Here is a 24,240-nt window from a genome sequence, read left to right as displayed (position 1 = left end):
ATATATTTGAGTCAGTTTAGAGTGTTTTAGCAATCCTTCATAATCCCCGGTTTAAGAACGATCCCTACTTATCCATACTACAGTTGTCAACAAGAGGGTTAATTTGTGTGTTAAGTTAATTTTCGCATCACCTCCATTAATGAAGCTCTTGTTGGCACCATAAATTGGTTTTGCTTCATACTGTCTTGCTCAAGAGTATGTGAAGCTTTTGAGAATTGTGGTTGAACTCCTTTGATGAAGCTTTTGTTGGCACCATAAATTGGTTTTGCTTCACACTGTCTTGATCAAGAATGTGTGAAGCTTTTGAGAATTGTGTTTGCCCTCCATTAATGAGGCTCTTGTTGGCACCATAAATTGGTTTTGCTTCACACTGTATTGATCAAGAGTATGTGAAGCTTTTGAGAATTGTGGTTGAACTCCTTTGATGAAGCTTTTGTTGGCACTATAAATTGGTTTTGCTTCACATTGTCTTGATCAAGAGTGTGTGAAGCTTTTGAGAATTGTGGTTGCCCTTCATTGATGAAGCTCTTGTTGGCACCATAAATTGGTTTTGCTTCACACTGTCTGGTTTAAGAGTGTGTGAAGCTTTTGATAATTATGGTTGCCCTCCATTGATGAAGCTCCTGTTGGCACTATAAATTGGTTTTGCTTCACACTGTCTTGATTAAGAGTGTGTGAAGCTTTTAAGAATTGTGGTTAAACTCTTTTGATGAAGCTCTTGTTGGCACCATAAATTGGTTTTGCTTCACACTGTCTTGATCAATAGTGTGTGAAGCTTTTAAGAATTGTGGTTGCCCTCCATTGATGAAGCTCTTGTTGGCACCATAAATTGGTTTTGCTTCACACTGTCTTGATCAAGAGTGTGTGAAGCTTTTGAGAATTGTGGTTGAACTCTTTTGATAAAGCTTTTGTTGGCACCATAAATTGGTTTTGCTTCACACTGTCTTAATCAAGAGTGTGTGAAGCTTTTGAGAATTGTGGTTGCTCTTCATTGATGAAACTCTCGTTGGCACCATAAATTGGTTTTGCTTCACACTGTCTTGATCAATAGTGTGTGAAGCTTTTGAGAATTGTGGTTGCCCTCTATTGATGAAGCTCTTGTTGGCACTATAAATTGGTTTTGCTTCACACTGTCTTGATCAAGAGTGTGTGAAGCTTTTGAGAATTGTAGTTGAACTCCTTTGATGAAGCTCTTGTTGGCACCATAAATTGGTTTTGCTTCACAATGTCTTGATCAAGAGTGTGAAGCTTTCTACGAGTTGTAGTGTTTGCATTGTTACAGAGGGGAAATGTCTGAAGCAGATGCAAGAGGGTTGAATAGCTTGATCTTCGTATGCCATGCACTGAAGTTGTTGTTGGCTAGCAATCAAACTTTGTTGGTGACTATAACTCTTGTTGGGCATAAGTGCTCCCCTAGTTGAGTTGTCAAGCTTGAGGGTTTTTTATTATTTGTGAATGATAGGAGTTCACGTGTACATGTTGTACCACTCGTCTTCTGGTAGGTAGAATGAATGGTGAATTGCTTTCATCACTTGGTTGGTGGTATGAAGGTGAGTTCCTTCATCACCTTTCATCACATTTCATCACCTGGTTGGTGGCACGAGGATGAGTTCCTTCTTCACCTGGTTGGTGGCATGAATGGCAAGTTGCCAAATGATATTAGAGTACGGGTTATACATTTCATCACCTAGTTGGTGGCATGAAGGAGAGTACGGATTGTACATTTCATTACTTAGTTGGTGACATGAATATGAGTTCCTTTTTCACCTGGTTGGTGGCATGAGTGGCAAGTTGCCAAATGATATTAGAGTACTGGTTGTACATTTCATCACCTGGTTTGTGGCATGAATGAGAGTATAGGTTGTGCATTTCATCACCTAGTTGGTGGCATGAAGATAAGTTCCTTCTTCACCTGGTTGGTGGCATGAGTGGCAAGTTGCCAAATGATATTAGAGTACTGGTTGTACATTTCATCACCTGGTTGGTGGCATGAAGGAGAGTACGAGTTGTACATTTCATCACCTGGTTAGTGGCACAAAGATAAGTGGCAAGTTGCCAAATGATATTAGAGTACAGGTTGTACATTTCATCACCTGGTTGGTGGCATGAAGGAGAGTACGGGTTGTACATTTCATCACCTGGTTAGTGGCACGAAGATGAGTTCCTTCTTCACCTGGTTGGTGGCATGAGTGGCAAGTTGCCAAATGATATTAGAGTACGGGTTGTACATTTCATCACTTGGTTGGTGGCATGAAGGAGAGTACGGGTTGTACATTTCATCACCTGGTTGGTCGCATGAAGATGAGTTCCTTCTTCACCTGGTTGGTGGCATGAGTGGCAAGTTGCTAAATGATATTAGAGTACAAGTTGTACATTTCATCACCTGGTTGGTGGCATGAAGGAGAGTACGGGTTGTACATTTCATCACCTGGTTGATAGCATGAAAATGAGTTCCTTCTTCACATTTCATCACTTGGTTGGTGAGAATAAGGGCAAGGTGTCGAGGCATATTGTAGCAAGTGTCGAAGCCACAAAGTATGTTGAACCCTTTCGAAGCACAGTTGACTTATGTATGGATATGTTGGAATGTATGATGTTTATGTATGAATGTGTTGGAATGTATGATGTTTATGTATGAATGTGTTGGAATGTATAATGTTTATGTTGATTGATATGAGTGATGCTTATGAATGTTTTGCTATACATGAAGGGATCCATGCTTTTGATATGTGAACCATGTTGGTTGTAACACTTAGTATACATACTTTGTGTCAAAGTACGCATGTTGAAGCTCTGAGTTGGAGTATAAAGGTAGGTCAGTGTAGACCAAGTGTTCCAGTGCTAGGAACTCAAAAGACTCAAAAGAAGTTGTCTGAATTCCCTCTTCTTTAAATATTTGCCGAATGGCTTGTGTGACAAAAAATCTCAAGCGGTTAAGAGTTAAAACATTTGTAATGTGTATGCCTTCTTATAATAGCATTTCCTTCATTACCTAGTCCTCCATTTTGAAGGAGTGAGGCTTGGCCCCATGGTCATAATAGTCGACGGTACGTTCACCCCTGGTTGTCTTGATACGAACTTTTATCCCTTTTGTTGTAATGGGTTTGCTGAAAGTAAAAATCCTTCCTCTTACCAAGAGACATATACGTTTGGTGACTTAGCGAGTAACTAAATGAGGCAGGAGATGATGCAATGGCTGTCTGAATGGCTAATATCTCCTCACTTGGTAGAACTTGACTTCCACTTCCCATTTGTTGATAGGGGTTAACTATATGGGGGTTCCCTTGGTATGTCTTTGCTTCGGCGGAGGCGTGGTTGTAAGCCTGTGCCATCACCTGAGAGTAAGTCTTCCAAGTGTTGGCATTGATCATGTACTTGAAAAAACAATCACGTAGGCCTGCCGTGAAGGCCTTGAGGGCGGTCTTGTCATCTGCCTCAGCGCAGCGAGAATACTCATGGCTGAAGCGACCGGCATACTTTTGTAGTGACTCGTCCGGCTTCTGGCGAATAGTGTACAAGTCATTTGCAGAATGTAAGTGATCGTTCTGAAAGATGTGTTGAGAGACAAACAGTTTCTTCAATTCCTCCAATGAGTCTACTATCTCAGGTGGAAGACGGCAATACCAGTTTAGAGCTCCGTTAGAGAGGGTGGAGGGGAAGAAAAGACATCGTTCTTCGTCAGTGTGCATCCGATATGTCATAGTGAACTCAAAGAGGTTAAGGTGTTCAATTAGGTCCTCCCTTCCAGTATAGAGTTGTAAACCAAGCTTTTGTTTTGTCTTCGCTTGAAGGAGGGTGTCAAGGATCCTTCTTGTGAGAGGGCAAGGCCTGGGTTGGTTCCAGTCAGGTATCTCGGCTTGACGTTCGGCCTTCAACTTGTTTACTTCCTCAAGGAGTTGTAAGACAAGGGAGTCCTAAGTGGAGTCATGTACCACTGAAATTTTCTTTCGTAAGTCTCCATGGCCTCTTAGAAGTAGGAAAGTTTGAGCAAAGGCGTGTGGTTTTTTCTTGGACTCGCAGTACTGACTTCTAGGGCGAGTCTGTCAGAATACCTCAGAGTCCCCCGTACCTTCATGTTCCTCTAAGACCTGTCGTTCCTTCCTTAGATTGGCAGCTGGCCTGGGTCGTGGGAGGGGACCGAGTCTTTCAGAAACCCTTGGGTCATTGATCTTCAAGCTTATGTGGAGGGGATTCTCTCAACGTTGCTTTAAGAAGTCTCAGCAGTCACGATAAACGGCTTTCAATCCTTCCAACCCTTCTGCAAGAAGGTGTCTTCCTCCACTTCTTCTACTTCTGGTCGAAGCATCTGGGTTAAGAAAAGTCTCATGTTGATCAATGTTTTGATGATTAGCTCGCTCATCATCAGAGATACCCATGTCGAAGGGAGGCGACCCTCCGTGTTGGGAGGCACCTAGATGATGGTTGATGTCCACAGGGGCAATGAGCTCGCGTGTTTGAGTACACCTAGTTTCATGGAGCGTCTCAAAGAACTTTTCATACTGCTCCTGGAGGACCTCATTCTTCATTGTTATCTTGTTGTTCTAAGCTTCTATCTCATCGACTTTAGCTTGAAGAGCAACCCTTTTTCCTTCCTTCTTTCGTTGCTTCGCACTAGGTGCAAGAGGGGTGTCATTTTGTGTGCTGTGGCTTCCTTCGCTCCTCATGTTGGAGAGGGATGCTTGGTCAAAAGAGAGTGTACAAATGGTGGAAACCAGCTTGGCAAAGCTGAAGAGAGTGGGAATAAGTGTCGTTCCCACAGACGGCGCCAAATGTTGATGCACAAAATCAGCGAGGACTTTGGTACAACAGAAAGTGTTAAGTTTGTGACCTTCGCTAGATTGCTCCGGTCACTAGTGTGGATAAGTATGTAAATGGATAGGGACAGGGAAGCAAACACAAGATGTACGTGGTTCACCTAGATTGGCTACGTCCACGGAGTATAGGAGTTCTCATTAATTGTGAAGGGTTTACACAAGTACATAGGTTCAAGCTCTCCTTTAATGAGTACTAGTGAATGATTTAGTACAATTGACATTAGGAAATATTGTGAGAGAATGATCTCTATTTATAGAAGAGAGTTTCTAGTTTCATTCTGACATTGACACGTGTCGTGTTGTGATTTGCTTCTGATGTTGACACGTGTCGCACTATGATTGGTTTCTGATGTCGACACATGTCGTGCTGTGATTGGCTCCTAGTTGGAGGGAAACTTTTCTGGATCCTTAACGGTATAACGTTAATCGGTGCTCAGTAGTTTCGGGATTGGTCAAGTATGGTACAAACAAATACTTTTTTTATTTTTGGACTTGTTCATATTGGAACACATATACTTATCTATGATATGTTTTTTACACTAGCACATAACTGAATATATGTTATGCCATGGATTCAAATAAAAATAGGAGAGGAAGCTACAAAAGTGATCTGCAAACACACAAGCCTCTTTAATAATAACAAAAAATTATGTCAGGTTTTAAGAAAGTGACTTAATTTATACAACAATGTTGTGCAATGCAGCTCATTTGCCTCCCATATCATATAATTACATAAACACAAACTGGCATTTCTCAGCTTCCAAAAAAAATAAAATAATAACTAACATTTCTCATGAACTAGAGTTGCTGGTCTTTTCTTTGCAAAGGCACTAGTTCTGCTGTCTTCTTCTTCATCATCTTTAGCAGCTAGTGTGGACTCCTCCGCAATTTTAGCAGCATTTCTTCTTGCGGCATCCAACTTGTAACGTAATTTCCTTTCAAGGGGATAATTTGAAGATACAAACTTGGATGGGCGGGGAGCTACAACACCTAGTCCAAGCCTGCAAAATTCAATAAAAAGTTCTGTAGAAAGTCAATAATGTCTCAATAATAGCCAATATTGGCAACTAAAGATAATTATACTCTCTTAAACCCAAAATAGATAAACAACACTGCACATAAGTCAATTTTCATGCACAAAGAAAGTTAACTTTTGAACATCAACGAAAGGATTGACGTCAACGGCATTGCAAAGAACCATATAGTGCTTGGACTCCACAACACTCCATTCATAAGGATCTTCGACCAGATTGTTATGACGTCTCTGGCAAAAACAGATACTCTTCACTAAAAGATTACAAAGATACCGCGTTGAGGTAAATGTTGTTTATCCCCATAAACATATAAAAATCATATAATTGTCAGAGTTATCATGTACCCAAAACAATGTCATTTAAAACAACCTGGGGAGGTTTCAAATTAGTTCAAACTTGAACCCATTCTTTTCTTGTCTAAAAGCCTGCTGCAGATATTCACAACCCAATTACAAATGACAAATCAATCTTTTAGAACAACATTTCTCTTCTGAGCTCATTCACTACACACACGATTAAGGCATTAAAGCCTGATTCTGACCTTAGAATACCAAATCTTCATATTAAGGAATTAAAGCCTGATTACAAATTGAATCTAATTACAATAACCTTGTGGTGGCTGAATGATTCTTCGATACTGTATATAGACTACAATCACGGGCCTGATCTTCATTAACAAATAAACTATACCCAGACAATCACGGACCTATGTGTGTAGAGGATGAGACTGCTCGTATTTACAAAGGAATCACGCTGAAATATATGCTCCTAATTCCTAACCCTAAAATTCGATTTAACACTAAAACCCCCAATTTCTAATTTAATTTTCCAAATTGAATCTAATTACAATACCAAAATCTTCAAATTAAGGCATTAAAGCATGATTATGTTCTTAGAAAGAAGAAAAATTAAGAATTAAGAAAAGATAGATACCTGGGTCAATCTGCAGCATGTCGCACACGCGGAAGTGGCTCCGTGATGCTGCCTGCTGGCTGGGTGCAGTCGGGAGGGATGGAAAGAAGATGAGGAGGAAGGCTATGGGAGATGATGAGGGGGAAGGCTACGGGGAAAAGAAAGGCAGCTATAGAGATGGAATGGAAAATTTGGAACAATAGCCAAAATTTAGATCACAAATAGAATTTTAGCCACCTATTATAAATTCTCATAATTCTAACCAAAATTTGATATGAAAATACTTTATTCCCCTCTCTTAACCAAAATAATTACAAAAGTATATCTTCTTTACTCAAGTTTACTGAAACATATAGCTTCTTCATCTTCGTCAACTGTCAGTCGGTAACTTCGTCTATTGAAGTCATCAGAGATTTGTAGATTCAATTCTGGTGAAAAGAAAACGGAGAATCAACAAAAACATCAAATCACTATAAAATAAACATTAACGTGATGCATTTCCTTCCTTCACAAACGAGCTTCCGTGATGACTGGTAATTAAGATCCTATCAACCGATTCCTTTATCCAAGTCATATGAGATATATCGATCCAATTCCGACCAATAGGCTCGTTATTGAAAAAAAAAAAACCATTAAATTGACAATGGGATGGATGCTGTGGTGTTTTAGGGTTTTATGTAGTTATTTTTTGTAAGAAACAAAATCAATACGAGAGTAGAACAAAACTGACTGTGTTGCAGGAAAGAATCGAAAAGACTGCATAATAGATGGAGAAGATGTAGCTGTGTAATTATTTAATTAAAAAAGCGTATTGTAATATTTTCATGTCAAATTTTGGTTATAATTATAAAAATATAATAGTTGGTTAAAATTCAATTCAGGATCAAAATTTTGGCTATTTCATCAAATTTCCCAGATGGAATGAAGATGAATGGTGTAAATATTGAAAAAGATAAGGGGCATTTTTGTCTTAAAATGTTATAATTTTGTGTTCCACAAAGGTGGAACGAGTCGTTCCAAGGAGGAGGCGGAACCAAAATTCACCCAAAATTCGTCTCGTGGGATAGCACATTCCACCCGTTTTAGGTGCACCAAACGTGGGACGGAACACCTCATCTCATTCTGTTCCGTCCCATCCCACGTACCAAGCGGTACCCATAAGTACCAAGTGGCAGACGACTAAAAAAACCCCTCACACAAATTGCCCTGTGTAAAGCTTCTCAACAACCCTAAGATTTTATCCTCTTTCCCTTTCTTCCCACCAACACATCTTTAGTTTGGATAAACAACACTATAAAAGCAACCGGCAACATCTTCAGTTTGAATAAATAGCATTGGAGCCGTAGAATCAGCTGACCGATGAGCACCTTCAGTTTGGATAAATAGCCCAGTTTCGAGACCAACTAGTTATTTATCCAAGTCTCGGTTAACAAGGATTTCCTAGTCCGTGTTGGTAAAGGTCATCTCATCAACCTTCTCGACGAAGTGAGGTGTTATCAGATTACTACATTCAGCACATTGAAAGCCGAATTTGAAATTGAACTTCGCAAAACTAGCAGCCTTGTCTTCAGGCTCTAGAACCCGAAGGCCGAGACGTGTTCCTTCCTCGGCCGCAGTCGCAAGATCAAGAAGTCAGCAACGCGCCCAATGCCACAACAACATATTTTAATCCTCGGCCGAACTCGGCCGACGAGTTGGCACGCCCCGCACACAATCGAATGACGTAGTTAGCTTATTAATTATTCGGCATGCGCGCCACGTTGGCTTGGTAGTTTTTAGGGTTAACAGTTGCCCTCTTATCCCTTCTCCTCCTCTCCAATCCTTTAATTCTCTGCTGGATCTCCACCCTCCACCTCCTCGCCGTCCCCACCACCAACGAGGTCTTCGCCATGTTGCTTCTCGTCCCTATTCCTATGAGTTCCTCAACTGCCAGCGGCCAAACGACGAGGAGTTCGACTCCGACGATGACGAGGACTGTGAAAGACCAAACGATAAGGGGATTTTTGGAGCTAGGGATTAGAAAGAGAGAGAGAGAAAGAGAGAGAGAGAGAGAGAGAGAGAGTGTGTGTTTGATTTGGGGGTGGGCTTGAGTGGGGAAAGGAGAAGGGGGTGGGGAAGACGAAGGGGATTTCTGGGCTTCTTTTTTTTTTTTTTTTTTTTTTTTTTACTTTTCTTTAATTATAATTTTAATATTTAAAAAAAAAATTATTAAGTGTTTAGCCATGTGGCACAAATGTGCAGTCACGTCAGCACAAATAGGAACCCCTTATTTGCCATGTCATCACTTAACGATTAATTTAATATATTTTTTAACGGTTGTATGAAATTGAAAAAAAAAATATTAAATGTATGAGATTGAGATGTTTTAAAATTGTATGAGGTTGTAATTGCATCGAAACCTGATAGGATAAAATGTAATTTACCCTAACTTAATTGTGCAAAAAACTTGTAGTTGATCCAGATGAACTTGGAGGTCAAAAAGCTGAAAGTGAAAAACAACCAGGAAGGAGTTGATCCAGATGAACAATAAAAAAATGGCTCATTGTACTAAACAACAGATATGGCAGGAGTATGTTGGTCATATAATCTTTTTGTTCCATTTTAGCATACGCGTACCAAACGTAGCATGCAACTTCCGTTCCATTCCGTACCATTTTGTCCCGTTTACATACCAAACGCTCCCTTCAAGACCACCACCACATCGATCGAACCTCTTTCCCGCAGTACAGACCAACAGCCCCGCCACCAATCTCTCTGTCACAGAGTATCACGGCCACTGACAAGCCAGAACTATAAAATGGACGGCTTAGATTAAAAGCTACGTAGCAAGGAAGATATTTCCACGATAATAACAAGTTAATAGAAACTCTTTCCGCAACGAGGCATTACTTCCCTTTTGAGTTCATATATGATACTTGTTAGACTCTACGGTGCCTGCTCAGCCCAACAAGCCACAACCACAAGGAACCTAATTTCCATGGTTATCGACTCAAAGCTCGACACCGATGGTAATACCAGCCCCATCGCCTTCGGTAAGTATACTTGCAAAATGGTCGTATACAACACGGCAGAATAGTAGGCACGCACAATTGCTTAACAGAAACCTGTCTCATGCCCAATACTTGATCAAACAAGAAAAGTGACAATTCGATTATAACTATCTTCACTGACTTTTTGCATTTTGAAAATTGCAAAGAATCTCTCACGCAGATGGAAGATACAAAACACGAAACCATTTACTTAACCAATGTATTTCACTCAAGCAAAAGCCAGGGAAAGTGAAGATAGTACCAAATCATGCTACTTCGAAAACGAAACTAAGACTTCTAGAGAAACTGTTCGGTACTTATGTAATGTACTTTTCCTGCTGCAATTGAAGAATCTTTGTCGAAGACTTTGCATCCAGATATAGCGTAGCCACCTCCTCTAGGTCAGCCTACGGATCATACAAAACAATAGTGCATTAATTTCGTGAATGATAAGGCTTTGACAATTCACTTCAGAACATAATAACATTGTCAAATTTGTAACTACCTTGCAGATTTTGTCTCTGCCATTCATTTTCGCCACAATGCTTGCAGGTGTTAAGAGCTGAACAGCATGCCTGATGAAACAATAAATAAAGTGAGCATCCTTCAGAGGGAATGAACTCACAGCTATCACATCTAAAATTTATGCCAGACCTTAAAGATGATTCTTGTCCTATCTCTCCGAGGTAAGCCAAACTGTCGTCATCTATTGCCAGTTCCTCCACTTGTGCACGAATTACTAAGATCTGGCTCAAGCACCAACCATTACAGTAATCAGTAGTTTTGACACTTTTCAGGAAAGGAAAAAAAATTAGTAGTTTTGGTACTTGATAAGAGTAGAAAGAGAAATTTCATAGACAATAAGCAAATGAAATTGGTCTAGACCTTGATCATCTCTTCAAGGCCATAAGTCTGTGTTCGGATGATCACCAACCGGTCCAACAAGTCAACGGGTATTCCATGAGGACTAGCCATATCAGTCCCTCTGCACAGTAACGTACTCATGGTTAGAAAGCAAGACATTACAATTACAGTGAGCAAACTGAAAGGACGTTACCGTCAGAATACTGAAGGTTTCTAGGAAACCCTTGCACAATTGGACATGGAAAGATAGGCATTGCCTGGGTACATCCTTTTATACTGACATATAGGTAGTACCTCACAAGTTATATGGGCAAATGCCTGTATGATTAGAACTCTCATACCTTACATTGCAAATTCCTCTATTGGTCGCAAATATCACTATTGGAGACAACGAGCTCTCCAAAGCACGATTCAAGTACGAAAAGCACTCCATATCCAGCATATGTACCTATTGGTCAAGATTTAAAAGTACAAGTGATTAGGAGAAATGTAATAGTTATAAAGGATTTGACTTGGATGAAAAAATAACCTCATCAATGAACAGAACTCCAGGTACAAGCTCCGCTACACCCTCATCAATATACCGGTTAACAACCTGTCATCAATCATTAAGTGTATCAAACAACTTCTTTCCCTTTAACTTTAAAGCTAATAGGAATATTGTTACAAGGAAAAAAACTGTATTACTGGTGCAACCTAAGTAAATTATTTCAATTAATTGTAAGTTTCATTTTAAAGAAATTGGTTTAGAGTTTAGGGATTAGGAAGAGAAAATAGTTTGTTTGAAATTCTTCATTGCATGAAAAAACCTGAGCGCTCAACTACAGGAATTTGAAATACCCTACCATAGACTAGAGAAGAAAGAAATCATAACGAGAAATTAAACTTGAAGTTTTAAACTTAGTATACTCCATGAACCAGCTCACCCTGCTTCCATACATATAATAAGTAGAGAACTCCCTCAAGCGCACTATTGTTCCCTTCCTCCAAATAACCACTTTCAGCAAACTCTCAAAACTTTCCAAGCTACTAAACTACTGCCACTTCCAAAACTTCCTTCCTCCAAATAACTACTTTCAGCAAACTATCAAAACTTTCCAAGCTACTGCCACTTCCAAAAACTTCCTTGATAGACTGCCCACCTCCACCGCCGATAAAAGCGCTCCTCAATAAATTCCAAATGCAGGGGTAAAATCTCTGGTGACAGACTAGTGAAGTAGCAACGAATTCAAAACATTTGCCAATCTAATCCATACGAAGAACTATGAACACTGGGAAGTAGGCAAAGAGTTAGCTGTTTCTAGATTATTAGTGTCTCAATTCATGTTGAAAATAGATGTCATCAAGCCCAATTAAATGGAAAATAAAACTGAAGTTGATTTGACTTATAATACGTCAAAGGCTTGGAACTTTTTTATCAATTGACTTCATTAGTAACATTTTCAGCAGGCTTCTCCAACCATATTGAAGAAATTAGTAAGGATCCTTTCTCATATGGAAACCATATCTTTGGCTCCTATCACAGAAAAGACATTAAGTGGGGTCAACATTTCTTTATTACAAGACTACCTTATTTATTTCTTGTCGCAACTTGTCAGTAATTTCTGTTTTCCTCGGCTTCATCATCTGACCCATTAGAGATAATATGTCTTGACCACCTTGAGGCCGCGCATTTGCAGCATCCAGATCATGTAGTGTTACATCCTGTCAGGAGTTGTATAAGTGAACAGAAATTGAGCATCAAGAAAAGAGCAGATTATCTGTACACAAAAATTAAATTCTGTCAACAAATATTGGACATATAGAATTTAAAGAAAGCACGATGAAAAATTGATCAGAAGTTGTACTGTTAATGGACTTAGGAAGAGATACCAATAGGGGTAGGTTCAGATGGTATTCCAAAAAAAAATATTAGGAGTCCAATTCGATGAATTGACCAATCAATCAAGTCCAACTACTCAATTGCAGGGAAATAAAATTTTCAGCGTATTTCACGAATCCTTCCCCATATTAACCCAACAATAAAACATAGAAATGTATTATTTGGGAAACATCTGCATCATACAAGGATGATGCATATTCCTTCTGAAAATATTTAGCATCCAGCCAGCCAGAACCATTCACCAATCAGCTTGAGTAATAATCCATATAGTTACTAATAAGGCTGCAAGCTGATGAAAAAATCAATTCTAGACTACGTCCACAAAATGGATGCTATCAACATCAAAGCGAACATTTACAAAAAGAGCACAGATCACATAGAACAAACCTGCACAATCTCCTTCTTTTTGTGAACCTCTCCTTTTGGAAGTGGTACGTACTCTTCTGCTTCAAGATCAAACTCTGTAGCAAAAGCATCACTTCTACCAACTCTTTTAACTGCTCCACTATTTGCTTCAATGTATATAACATCACCAACAGCTACCTGCATGTTGTATCAACAAAGTTGTATGAAAAGAAGAAATGACCTGATATAAAAGCCCCTTTAACATGACAACATGAGTTGGACATTGTTTAGACTATTTGCCATCAGTAGCTTCACATACAGTCTAAAATAGTAAGTAAAATTATATAATCAACATGGCGAAACAAAAATCTCTCTTCTACACAGTAAATAATAGGGCCTTACCTTTTCCTTAATCAATGCATCATAAATAGTGGGGTCCAACTTCAGTTGCTTGGTTCCTTTAACAGTTTTTAATCCAATGATGACATGACTAATGCTTTTACCATAGCCACCGCTAACACTCTCTGTTTCTTCTGGTGTGAGCTCTGTCACCTAAAATGAGAATATCAAAACATCAAGAACCATAACCAACCAACTCAAATAGCATTATCTGACCGAATTATTGATAAAGAATTTGATATCAATTAGCAACTTGCCTCTCCTTCATAGACCTCTTTATTTTCCTTAATACGCAAACCAATAGCCCGTCTAAAATTTTCCATTAAAACCTCAGTTTTCTTTACTTCCGATGAGTATACTTCTGATCCAACCATCGGGCAGAATGGAACCTGCATACAAGAACCATCGACCATTCGAAATCATAATGAAAAAACCTATTCCTAATGGAATATGAATCAGAATCTCCCACAAAACACAGGATAATCAGTTTAACATTAAATACTAGATTACTGAGAAAAAAATGGTCAGAATACCTTACTCCCAAGCTCCTGAGATATACCAAGAGCCAGTGCTGTCTTTCCTGTTCCAGGAGGTCCAGCCAGCAGAAGTGCCCGACCAGCCATCTTCTTCTGTCGTATCATATCAACAACAAGGCCAGCAGCTTCTCTTGCCTCCCCCTGACCAACAAAGCCAGCTGCCCAAGGTATTGCTCTTCCATTGGCCTGAAAAAGAATGACACCAAAAAACCCATAGAACATTGCAATTCATTCAGATGGAGATCAGTCCATAAAATGCTGAGAAAGGAAAATCATTGCAGTATCAAAGTAAAAAATAGATACATTAGCCATTTTCTTCCAAAAAATGGCCAGAAGAATCGACCCTTATACTTGTCCGGTTTATAAGTTGGTTTCTTTGCAGCCAGAAGTCGATTTATTTATCAATACAATATTATCTATAGATAAAGCACTGACCTTTGATTTCAAACACACACACACACACAAAATTGCTAGGGAAAGTCACAGTAAACAACATTGCAAATTCAGTGAACACAAAAGTAAAAAAATGAAGCATCAGCTACAATATATATATATATATATATATATATATAGAGAGAGAGAGAGAGAGAGAGAGAGAGAGAGAGAGAGACCTCAAGACCAAGGCCTTTGATGTGGGTGTGAGTGGCTATGCGCTGCTTCTTGGTAGTGGACTGAACCTCTTCTATCCTCACCTTGTCCATCTCTCCCTCTCCCTCTCCCTCTCCCTCTCCCTCTTGAATTAGGGTTTTTTAGAGAAGAAAGTTCTAGTACAGGTGTTGAAACCTGTGAAGAATTTGGTCCTCTGTATCAGAGACGAGGAAGAAGAAGAAAATGGAGACCTTATTTTCCTTCTTCAGCTCTCCTATTAGATGGGCTACCATTTCAGATATGAGCTTTGGGCCGGGCTTTTAGAATTCAAATCACTCAGAACAAGTCCACCGGGACTTTTTAGGCCGGCACCCAGCACAAAAATTGGCCCGGCACCAAGGCAAACCGCTCCAGCCCAGTGGATAGGACGGCACCCAGCCCAAGATGGTCTCCAGGCCAGCTCAAAATGGACTGAGCTATGGGATGGCCCGCTTGATGTCATGCTGACGCCAGCATGACATCACAGGCCAGTTCATTTTTTTTTGAGCCAGGCGCATGCGATACACGCGTCCCGACAACAAAATTGGGGTGGTCCTCTAGCGCTGGCGCACTTAGGGATCAGATGGGGAGGCCACATGTTCATTTCTTGGCCGTTGGATTTCCAACGGTCAAAAAATTTTGAATTTGACATCCAACGGCTAGTGACGTGGCTTGATCTGGACCGTCCGATCCAGATATCAACAATCCACGTTTTTCCCTCCAAATTTTTTTTTTTTATAAAAAAAAGGCACAATGATCAGAATTATGACCGTTGGCCACGTGTCAACGTTTAGGCTGTTGGATTTGAATCCTTTTCAAATCCAATAGTCCAGATTAATTAACTAAATTAAAATTTATAAGAAAATTAATTAAAAATTGTTAAAAAATACATTAAAAATTTTTAAAAAAATCTATAAATACCTAACCCTCATCTTCTACCTTACACCACATTTCAATATTTTCAACACTTTCTACCAAAGCTTTCATATAATTTTTTTAGAGAAAAAAATGACTACGTGGAAGCTCATCAAAGATGTTACGTTGTGTGAATGCTGGGTTCACACTACTCATGACCTGATTACAGGTAATGAGATGATAAGCAAGAAATGTCGAGTAAAATTACGAAATGGTTTTGCGATGTACATGGAAAAGACACCAAAAGTAGTCAAGGTCTTCAAGGTCATTGGAAAAAATTCAACGTATCCTTTACTTGTAGGAAAAACCCCATCTCTCATGATTCCAGTAATCTGCATAGTGGGACAAGTTTAGCGGATCAGGTGACAATATTTTTATTTATTTATATGTATTCCACCCACATCAATATTTTAATTTATTTATTTGTGTTACAACCGCATTTTATAATATTGTATTGTCCCACATTTATAGACACTACAAGCACAAGCATTCTACAATTCGAAGAACCACAACAAATCATTCAGCAAATGGGAATGTTGGCAAATTGTCAAAGATTGCCCCAGATACAGAATTGTGGCAATTGGTCTAGAAGTTGTCATGCACGGCATGGGTCTACACAGTTCGGCAAAGGTAGACACGGCTGAACAAAAAGGCGACACATTTGAAGAGATAGAAGGGACGCTTGAAGAAGTGCTGGAGACCCAATCGACTCATTAGTCCCTCAGGCCTCAAGGTAAAAAGGCATCAAAGAAAAAAGGTTGTTCTTCCAAAAATGACTACACTAAATATATGGACGAACTTGCTCGCCAAGGTGAACTGAACATGGCGTGGGAAGCGACTAGAGATGAGGAAAAAAATGCTGCTATGGCAGCAATATTAGCAGCTACTGAGAGACGTGATGCGATGGCTAAATGACAAAGAGCAATACTTAATCGAGAGAACGAGATGATTAGAGAAGCACTTAATCAAGAAAATGAGATGCTTAGAGAAGAAATTATGGCTCAAGCAGATCGTGACATTATAAAAAAGCCTCTAGTAGGACTGTCTCCATATTCAAAATATTTTTGGACTTCGGAAAAAAGAGACGTGGTGTGAAGAAGGCGTGCAAGAGATGCGGAAACAAGTTGAGGGGGTTCTAGCTACACAGATCCTAGCACCACATGTCCTAGCTCCACAGACTTCGTATAATTTCGTATTTATTTGTAGTACTTTTTTTAATTTCCTCTTAATTCTTAATACTTTATGTAATTTCGTCTTTATTTTTAGTATTTTATTTTTAGTACTTTATGTAATTTCTTATTTATTTTTATTAATAGATGTAATTTCTTATTTATTATTAGTACTTTGTGTAATTTCTTTATTATTATATAAAAAAATTTAATAATATTTTAAATTGGTTGGGTGCCAGTGCATTTTGTAGGGGTGGAGATGCATTTGGCCTATTACTGTTCATTAGGGTCTATCACTGTTCACCAAGGTATAAAATATCGATGATATCGGAAATATCGGTAGTCCAAAAACACGAAAATTTCAATGGAAATATTAGGATATTATCGACATCGATAAAAATTGAATAAAAACCACGGAAATTGTAAGAAAAACTTGGAAATTTTTATTGAAACTTTGCAGGATGTTTATTTAGTCAAATATCTATTAGTTTATCACAAAAAATTGGAAGGAAATGCATTGCATGATAAATATAACTGATTTAAGTTGATTATATAGCGAGCTGGCAAACATTGTGAATGTAAAAAATATGTAATAATTAATGAAAAAGGTTTAAACACACCATAAACATTTATAAATAATGAATTAGTACAATATTTTACACTTTATACATTGCATGGTAAGATACATGAGTGACTTAGCGAGGTCTAAAATATCGACGATATCGGAAATATTGGTAGTCCAAAAAAATATCAGTAGTCCAAAAACACGGAAATTTCGATGGAAATATCGGGATATTATGGATATTTTAGAACATGCTGTTCACTGAGTGGATTAAATGGGTTGGGTGCTGGCGCATTTTTTTAGGGTGGACTTGCTCTCAATATTACTAAACGCTTAGGGGTGTAGTCAAATTATACTTTCATAAGACTTTAATAGACTTTAAGATCAGAGTATAGTCAATCAAAATTTTGAAAGGGGATTTTAAAAAGATTTTGAAATCATAGTGTAGTCAAACTAGGATTTAAGATGATTTTAAAAATTCATCCAAATCTATGGATAATCAATTTAGATTTTAATAGGAATTTTTAAAGTGATTATAAATCTAGATGCATTCAAAATATCAAGAATTTGACAGTATTTCATTAAGTTATGGATTTTGTTGGATATGTGAACACAAATATATATAACCAAGAGAAAAAAGAATCTCACATCAACCCTAGGATTTCAAATCCAGCTTATATTCACATTCTATTCTATCACTCCCTTCTTTCCTCGCTCACTATTCTCCAAAACCCTAGCGGGTCGTAATAGAATCTCACAGAACTCTTGCCATCCATGGATTTGATTTTTTTATGACTCGGGTTATGGGAATTGGATGAAGAGGTGAATTGGGTTGGTGGGTGGTGGGTATTTGAAGAAAGAGTTGCAGGGCTTGTTTATATAGTTGTGATGAATTGGTCCTACAGGTGTTTGATAAAAAGCGCAAGAGGGTTTTTGGATTTTTTGGAGTGGAAGAATGGGACAGAAGAAGCAGCAATGTGGAGGATAAGGGAGTGGGAAGAAAAAGGCCTTGAAAGACCATTTTTGGGGAGATGATGATAATTAACTTCTTTATGAAATATCTCAAAGAAATTCATTTTATGTGGATTTGGTCATGTTTGTATTGGTTTGGTGATACTTAGAAATTCATAATCAAAGGCTATTCAAATCCATTGAAATCTATAATGAAAATCCATATAAATATATCAAAATTCACGTAGGGTTGAAAACTCTATTAAAATCCATTGAAATCTATCATATCAAAAAATCTGTTAAAATCTTTTGAAATCCAAATTGACTACATTTACTCTTTGAAACTGCATTTTAATCTTACTTTACTCTCACTTTATTTCCTGAAACTATCAAAATTGAGCCATTTCACACCATTTACGTTAATAGTGGCAAAGATTTGATAGTTTTTGGGCAGTCTGAAAAATTTAATACCTAATATCTATCAGCATGATATATGTACAAACTAATCAATAAATAGCCTTATTACTAAAAGGGTGTGATTTTTTCACATCATTTTTCACATTTTTCTTCTTTTAGTTTCGGTCATAATTATTCTTGACTTATTTATTGAAATGCCCCATGAAACTCTCATTAAGCCACAATTTACCTCATAAAATTGGTTTTGTCTCACTTTATCCCTGAAAACTAATATTTTCAATTATTTTGGTCTCACTTCACCCCATTAAAAAATTGTTAAATTTCAATGGTATTTTAGACATTTTACTTTCTAGACGTCTATTTACCTCAAGCCTACACACTAGATCAATCTCAATTTCATTTTTACAACTCTCATTTAAACCCACGAGTTTTAGACTTTTTTAAAAATAAATTATTCAATCAACAGAAATTTCAAGCAACATGATCATTGTATTAACCAAAATAAGGGTTACATTTATGTTTTGAGAGTCATTTCACTTGCAAGGCATCCATCTATTGTCTAAAAATTTTGCACTTGAAAATACTCATTACAACATAAAGGAATCTTGAAATAGGCCAATGATGTTTCCTTTATGTTATAATAAGTATTTTTCAAGTGCAAAGTTTCGAGGCAGTACATGGATGCCTTTGAAATGACTCTAAGAACACGTAACCCTTAGTTTGGTTGATATAATGATTTGTTACTCAGAGTTTTTCTATTAATTGAATAATTTATTTTATAAAAGACACAAAATTCATGGCTTTGAATTAGAGTTGTCAAAATTGGAATTGAGAGTGGCTTTAGTGTGAAAACTAGAGATAAATAGATGTGTAAAAAGTAAAATGCCTAAATACCCTTGAATTCAATTAGTAAGCCAAAATAAAAAGAAAAAAGAATTGATTAAAAATTAACCAATCTTCTTTATATTTCTCAAATAATGCTAACAATCAAATTAGAAGTGATGTTGTTAATATTCTCCAAATTCAACATAAGACTACAATTGTTAGGTGTTTAGGTATTTACAATATTATATTTTGGAAAGATCCTTTTAATGCTAAGGAGCTTAATATTAAAATTCAAAATAAGTTATATGGCTAAAAAGCCAATACTCCTCTTCAAAGCAGGAAGACTAACTTTTATTAAAGCTAATCTTTTGGGTACTCCTAACAATACAATGACATGGTTTAAATGGAGAAGGGATCAGGACCCTCACCGGATCCTTCTATGTGGATCCCGTGGGGATCAATTCATCCTTACCGTTTAGCATAAATCCTACCGTCAGAAATTGTTTTCAATTTTTTTTTTCCAACCGTCATCCGTTTCTGTTGCTTCCCCCTTTGTCCCAAAAGGATCAGGATCCTCGCCAGATCATTCTCTCCGGATCCCGTGGAGATCAATTCATCCCTACCGTTTAGCACAAATCCTACAGTCAGAAATTATTTTCAATTTTTTTCCAGCTGTTATCCGTTTTTGTTACATTCCCCCTTCGTCCCAAAAACCTCTGCATTTTTTTTGTCTCGCATTCCAAAAACCGAGGACCCATCAAAATACCCAGAAAAGAAAAGTTTTCTCATGTACCCAAGTATTAATCCATCAATTTTTCAGAAAACCACAAGTATAATCTGGATTGCTTGTAGTGCTTTCAATCAAGAATAGGAAAAAAAACAAGATGGAAGTGAATTTAGGAAAAATTTCAAGGGCAAACTCCATGGATGAAGAATTCAAAAAAGGATAAAGAGGAAGAAGCAAATCGTTTCAATAGGCATATCATTGGGCCCACTTCATTTTCCCTTCGATACCTCCACTGGTTGTGGCCGATCCGATCTTCGCACACCATCATCGTCGATGGCGGTGAGACGAAGACGGGGAGGGTTACGAGGTCCGCGCTGAGCCTTTTCCTTCGTCCCCAAACCTCTGCTGAGGATAATTTGGTCGCGATGGCAAGCTTGCAAAGATTGCTACTTAGTATCTGAGTTTTCGGGGGAGAGGAGGAGGAAAGAAACCACCAAGGGCGTTTGTTGCGCCGGATTATTTCGGACTGGACTAGCTTCAAAGATTAAGCTGGACTGGCTTAAACTTGACTAAGCTGGACTAACTTAGTGAAGCGTTTGGTGCAGTGTTGGACTAAGAAGCTGAATAATAACAAATTCTAATATTATATTATTTAATATATAAATTATTAATATTTTATTATGATCTAGGTGACCGGAGATGACGAGGAGTCTATCGGGAGTGGTTGTTGAGCATGACGAGGACGAGAGAGGATAGTCTTAGCTAGTCTCATGGTTATTGGGGGGTCTCGCTAAGACCTCTTAGTAAAGGGTTTTGTCCATGCTAGTCCCTTTTAGTCTCATTAATGTTAATCCCAACATGGAACAAATACAGTATTGGACTAACAGCTAGTCCAGTCCAGTTCCATGAGGGCAAACAAACGCCCCCAAGAGGATAAGGGAAAGAAGGAAGAGGCACCGCCTCATTCCTCGTGAAATAAATAAACAAAAATTGAGGCCACAAGATTTACATCTATTTTGCATAAACGGCCACAATGATGTGTTCCGCCGGCTCCGTCTAGAAATATCCGGATGGGATCTGAGTCAGAGAAGGTTAATAAAGCCATTGACTAGGAAAGTAGGAAATTTCTATGGGAAAAAAGATTGTAAATTAGTCCTAATTGCTTGGGATAAAGTTTTATCTTCAAAAGAGAGTGGTGGTCTGGGTATTAGAAAGAGTGTTCATTTCAGCAATGCTTGCTTGGTCCAATTAGGCTGGAAAATTATTACTAATGATCAAAATTGATGGGTTCAAATTGTTAGAAACAAGTAATTAAAACATGAGGGTTTGTTGGAAACGGAAGTTAGACAAAATCACTCTTGTGCCTAGAAAGGCATCTTAAATGCTAGGCATGTTGTTAAGATGGGATTAAGATGGGTGGTGGGAAATGGAGAAAGCATCATTTTTTGGACTCACAACTGGGTTTTTCCTTTCCGTCTATCTAACCTCTTTAGCAATGATCAATTAAGTAGTATCAACTGGAACTTGAAGGTCAATCACTTCATTGGTAATTGCAATTGGGAACGAGATTTCCTTTCTTCTATTGTAGATACATATATTGTTATAAGATTTGTAGCATATCATTTGCTCCTTGTTCCTCAACAGTGCAAATAATGGTGATAATTTTGTGGATCTCCTGAAGAGAATGTGGAAGCTTAATGTACCTCATAACATTAAAATATTGAGCCCATTGCTTATCGTGGGAAGACTTCATACATGAGATTGCCTATCTAGACATATTAATAACATTCCCACTGTTTGCCCTCTTTGCAACTTGGAGAATGAAAACACAAGTTATCTTTTTATGAATTGAACTTTTGCTAAACAAGTTTGGAGTAGTCCAAATATTTCTAATACTATAAAGATAAATCGTTCCATACGGTTCAATGACTAGCTCCAATCTCTTAATTACAAGGTGGATGAAAATCTAAATGACACAAGTGCTGCTTTGCTCATTTGCTGGTAAATTTAGAAAGAGAGAAACTTAACAGTTTTTCAGAATAAAAGAATTGACCCTAAGAGAGTTGTTGTTATTGCCCTAAAAATTGGCAAGGAATATATAAAAACAAATAAGAAGATTCCGATTTCCAGTAGAAGGAATGACAAATCCAACAAATGGTCCCCCCTGATTCCAGTTTTGTTAGATTAAACTTTGATGGTTCTATTATTAATCAAGGTGCGGCGGCAGGTTTCGTCATTAGAAATGAGAATGGGGAGCTTATTTTAGCAGGGGCTAGTAGGTTGGACATAATACCATTTCTATAACGAAATGTCTGGCTCTTCGAGATGAATTATGGATGGCAAAAATTAGGAGTTTCAAAAGAATCAATGTTGAAGGAGACTCCAAACTTCTTGTTAACTCCATCTGTGGCACTTATCACATCCCCTTAGAGACTGAAGACGATCTCGGAGGACATTTGGAAGCTGACTGGTTATTTTGAGGTGATTAGCTAGAAGCACGTTTCATGGAGGCCAATTTTCTTGCGGATGTTGTCACTAGGTGCTATGGCAAGTGCCTTCGTCCATGAGCGGTAGGTCTCGGGTTCGAGACTTGGGAGCAGCCTCTCCATAAATGGGGGTAAGGCTAGCCGACATTCACCTCTCTCAGACCCTGCGGAAAGCGGGAGCCTTGTGCACTGGGTACGACCTTTTTATGTTGTCACTAGTGTTGGGTATTTTGTCAACAATCTACATGTTTAGGATAGATCTCTAGCTACTCATCATGCCTATTTGTTTGATTGTATCAAACGGGTTGCACTAGGCGTAGACTTGACAATTTCTTACATGACTTGTTAACATGACACGTAAATAACATGAAAATAATGGATTTCGAGTCAACACGATAAATAATCAGGTCGTTATCGAGTCACATGATAAGAACCCATTAATAACGGGTTCTTAACAAGTTTACACGAAAGTGACACGGGGGTAACCTGTTTCGAAACGTTAAGAAATAAGTTATTTTGATGATTTTGATTTTTTAAAGGAAAAATTAGGTTTTCATCCCTATTTTTCCTACTTCATTGATTAAAACCTTATTCATTTTCAATAGTATTATAATTAAATATGTACTATTATTAAATATGTATTATTGTATTATTATTCAATATGTATTATTGTATTATTCTATATAATTTTAAAAAATTTAAGTTTTATTATTTATTTATTTTTATAGTATACTATAGGCAAATAATGAGACTAAAAAAAATTATAAAATACATTAAAATAAAAGTATCAAGTAATTTAAAAATACCAACACATTAAAAAAATTATAATAATTAATTTACAAGTGCGAAAAATGTAAAAAAATATGCAAAGGCTCGTGATCGCATCCTATACGCTATGATTATGGTACAACGTTGTTTGAATTTTAAAACTATACAAACCCTCATTAATAGTATTTTTAAGAGAGTTTAAAAATAAATAAAATTCATAATCATTAATGTATAAGATTACAAAATATGAAAACATATATAAACGTGCAAGGTTCCTTAACCTTGAAATGCAACTCTCTTTCTTTTGCATATCCTTAACATTTGGTATTTTATAGTAATGTACTAATTTTTTTCATTATTCTCTTATTTTGGAGTATATAATACTTAAAAGACAAATATTTTTTTAATGTTTTGGAGTAATATTTATGTGACAATGTGATATGCATATACTAATTTAGTATTATGTTTTCTATTTATTTTTTTGTCAAATTATGTTTTTCATTTTCATTATTTGTTGATTTAAAAAATATTTTCTTTAACAGGTAATGTCACATCCCGGGTTCAATTTCACCGTAACACAATATTGTCCATTTTGGGCTTACCATTCTCTCATGATTTTGTTTCTGGGAACTCACGAGCAACTTCACAGTGGGTCACCCATCTTAGGAATGCTTTCACCCGCTCTCGCTTAACTTCGGAGTTCCGATGGAATCCGAAGCCAGTGAGTTCCTAAAAGGTCTCGTGCTATAGGAGGGAAGCATGTACATATAAGGCACATCACCCCCTCATTGTTGGTCGATGTGGGATCTTACAATCCCCCCACTTAAGGGGAACCTAGCGTCCTCATTGGCACATCTGTACCAAACGATAGAGTGGTTCTGATACCAAATTGTCACATTCCGGGTTCGACTCCGTCGTAACACGATATTGTCCGCTATGTACATATAAGGCACATCACCCCCTCTCTGTTGGTCGATG

General features: G+C 37.7%; 1 protein-coding gene and 1 long non-coding RNA gene across 2 annotated transcripts; both read right to left on the bottom strand.

Moving 5' to 3' along the window:
* Positions 1 to 5,420: 5,420 nt before the first annotated feature.
* On the bottom strand, positions 5,421 to 7,604 carry LOC126588549 (uncharacterized). The gene is made up of 2 exons (XR_007611513.1): positions 6,782 to 7,604; positions 5,421 to 5,815 (listed from the first exon to the last, which is right to left on the bottom strand). It is a non-coding gene; the product is annotated as an uncharacterized LOC126588549 (long non-coding RNA).
* Positions 7,605 to 9,882: 2,278 nt separating this feature from the next.
* Positions 9,883 to 14,665, bottom strand: LOC126591542 (ruvB-like protein 1). The gene is made up of 12 exons (XM_050257258.1): positions 14,427 to 14,665; positions 13,813 to 14,001; positions 13,537 to 13,668; positions 13,283 to 13,432; positions 12,923 to 13,078; positions 12,223 to 12,357; positions 11,183 to 11,248; positions 10,995 to 11,101; positions 10,675 to 10,774; positions 10,444 to 10,535; positions 10,295 to 10,364; positions 9,883 to 10,196 (listed from the first exon to the last, which is right to left on the bottom strand). Exons 1-12 carry the CDS (start codon positions 14,514 to 14,516, stop codon positions 10,107 to 10,109), a joined length of 1,377 nt encoding a protein of 458 aa, XP_050113215.1. The 5' UTR covers positions 14,517 to 14,665; the 3' UTR covers positions 9,883 to 10,106.
* Positions 14,666 to 24,240: the final 9,575 nt, after the last annotated feature.

Source organism: Malus sylvestris, chromosome 11 (genome assembly GCF_916048215.2).
Source record: "Malus sylvestris chromosome 11, drMalSylv7.2, whole genome shotgun sequence".
Taxonomy (NCBI): Eukaryota; Viridiplantae; Streptophyta; class Magnoliopsida; order Rosales; family Rosaceae; genus Malus; species Malus sylvestris.
The sequence above is the reverse complement of the archived record's forward strand: the minus strand, read 5'-3'. Positions and strand labels throughout refer to the sequence as shown.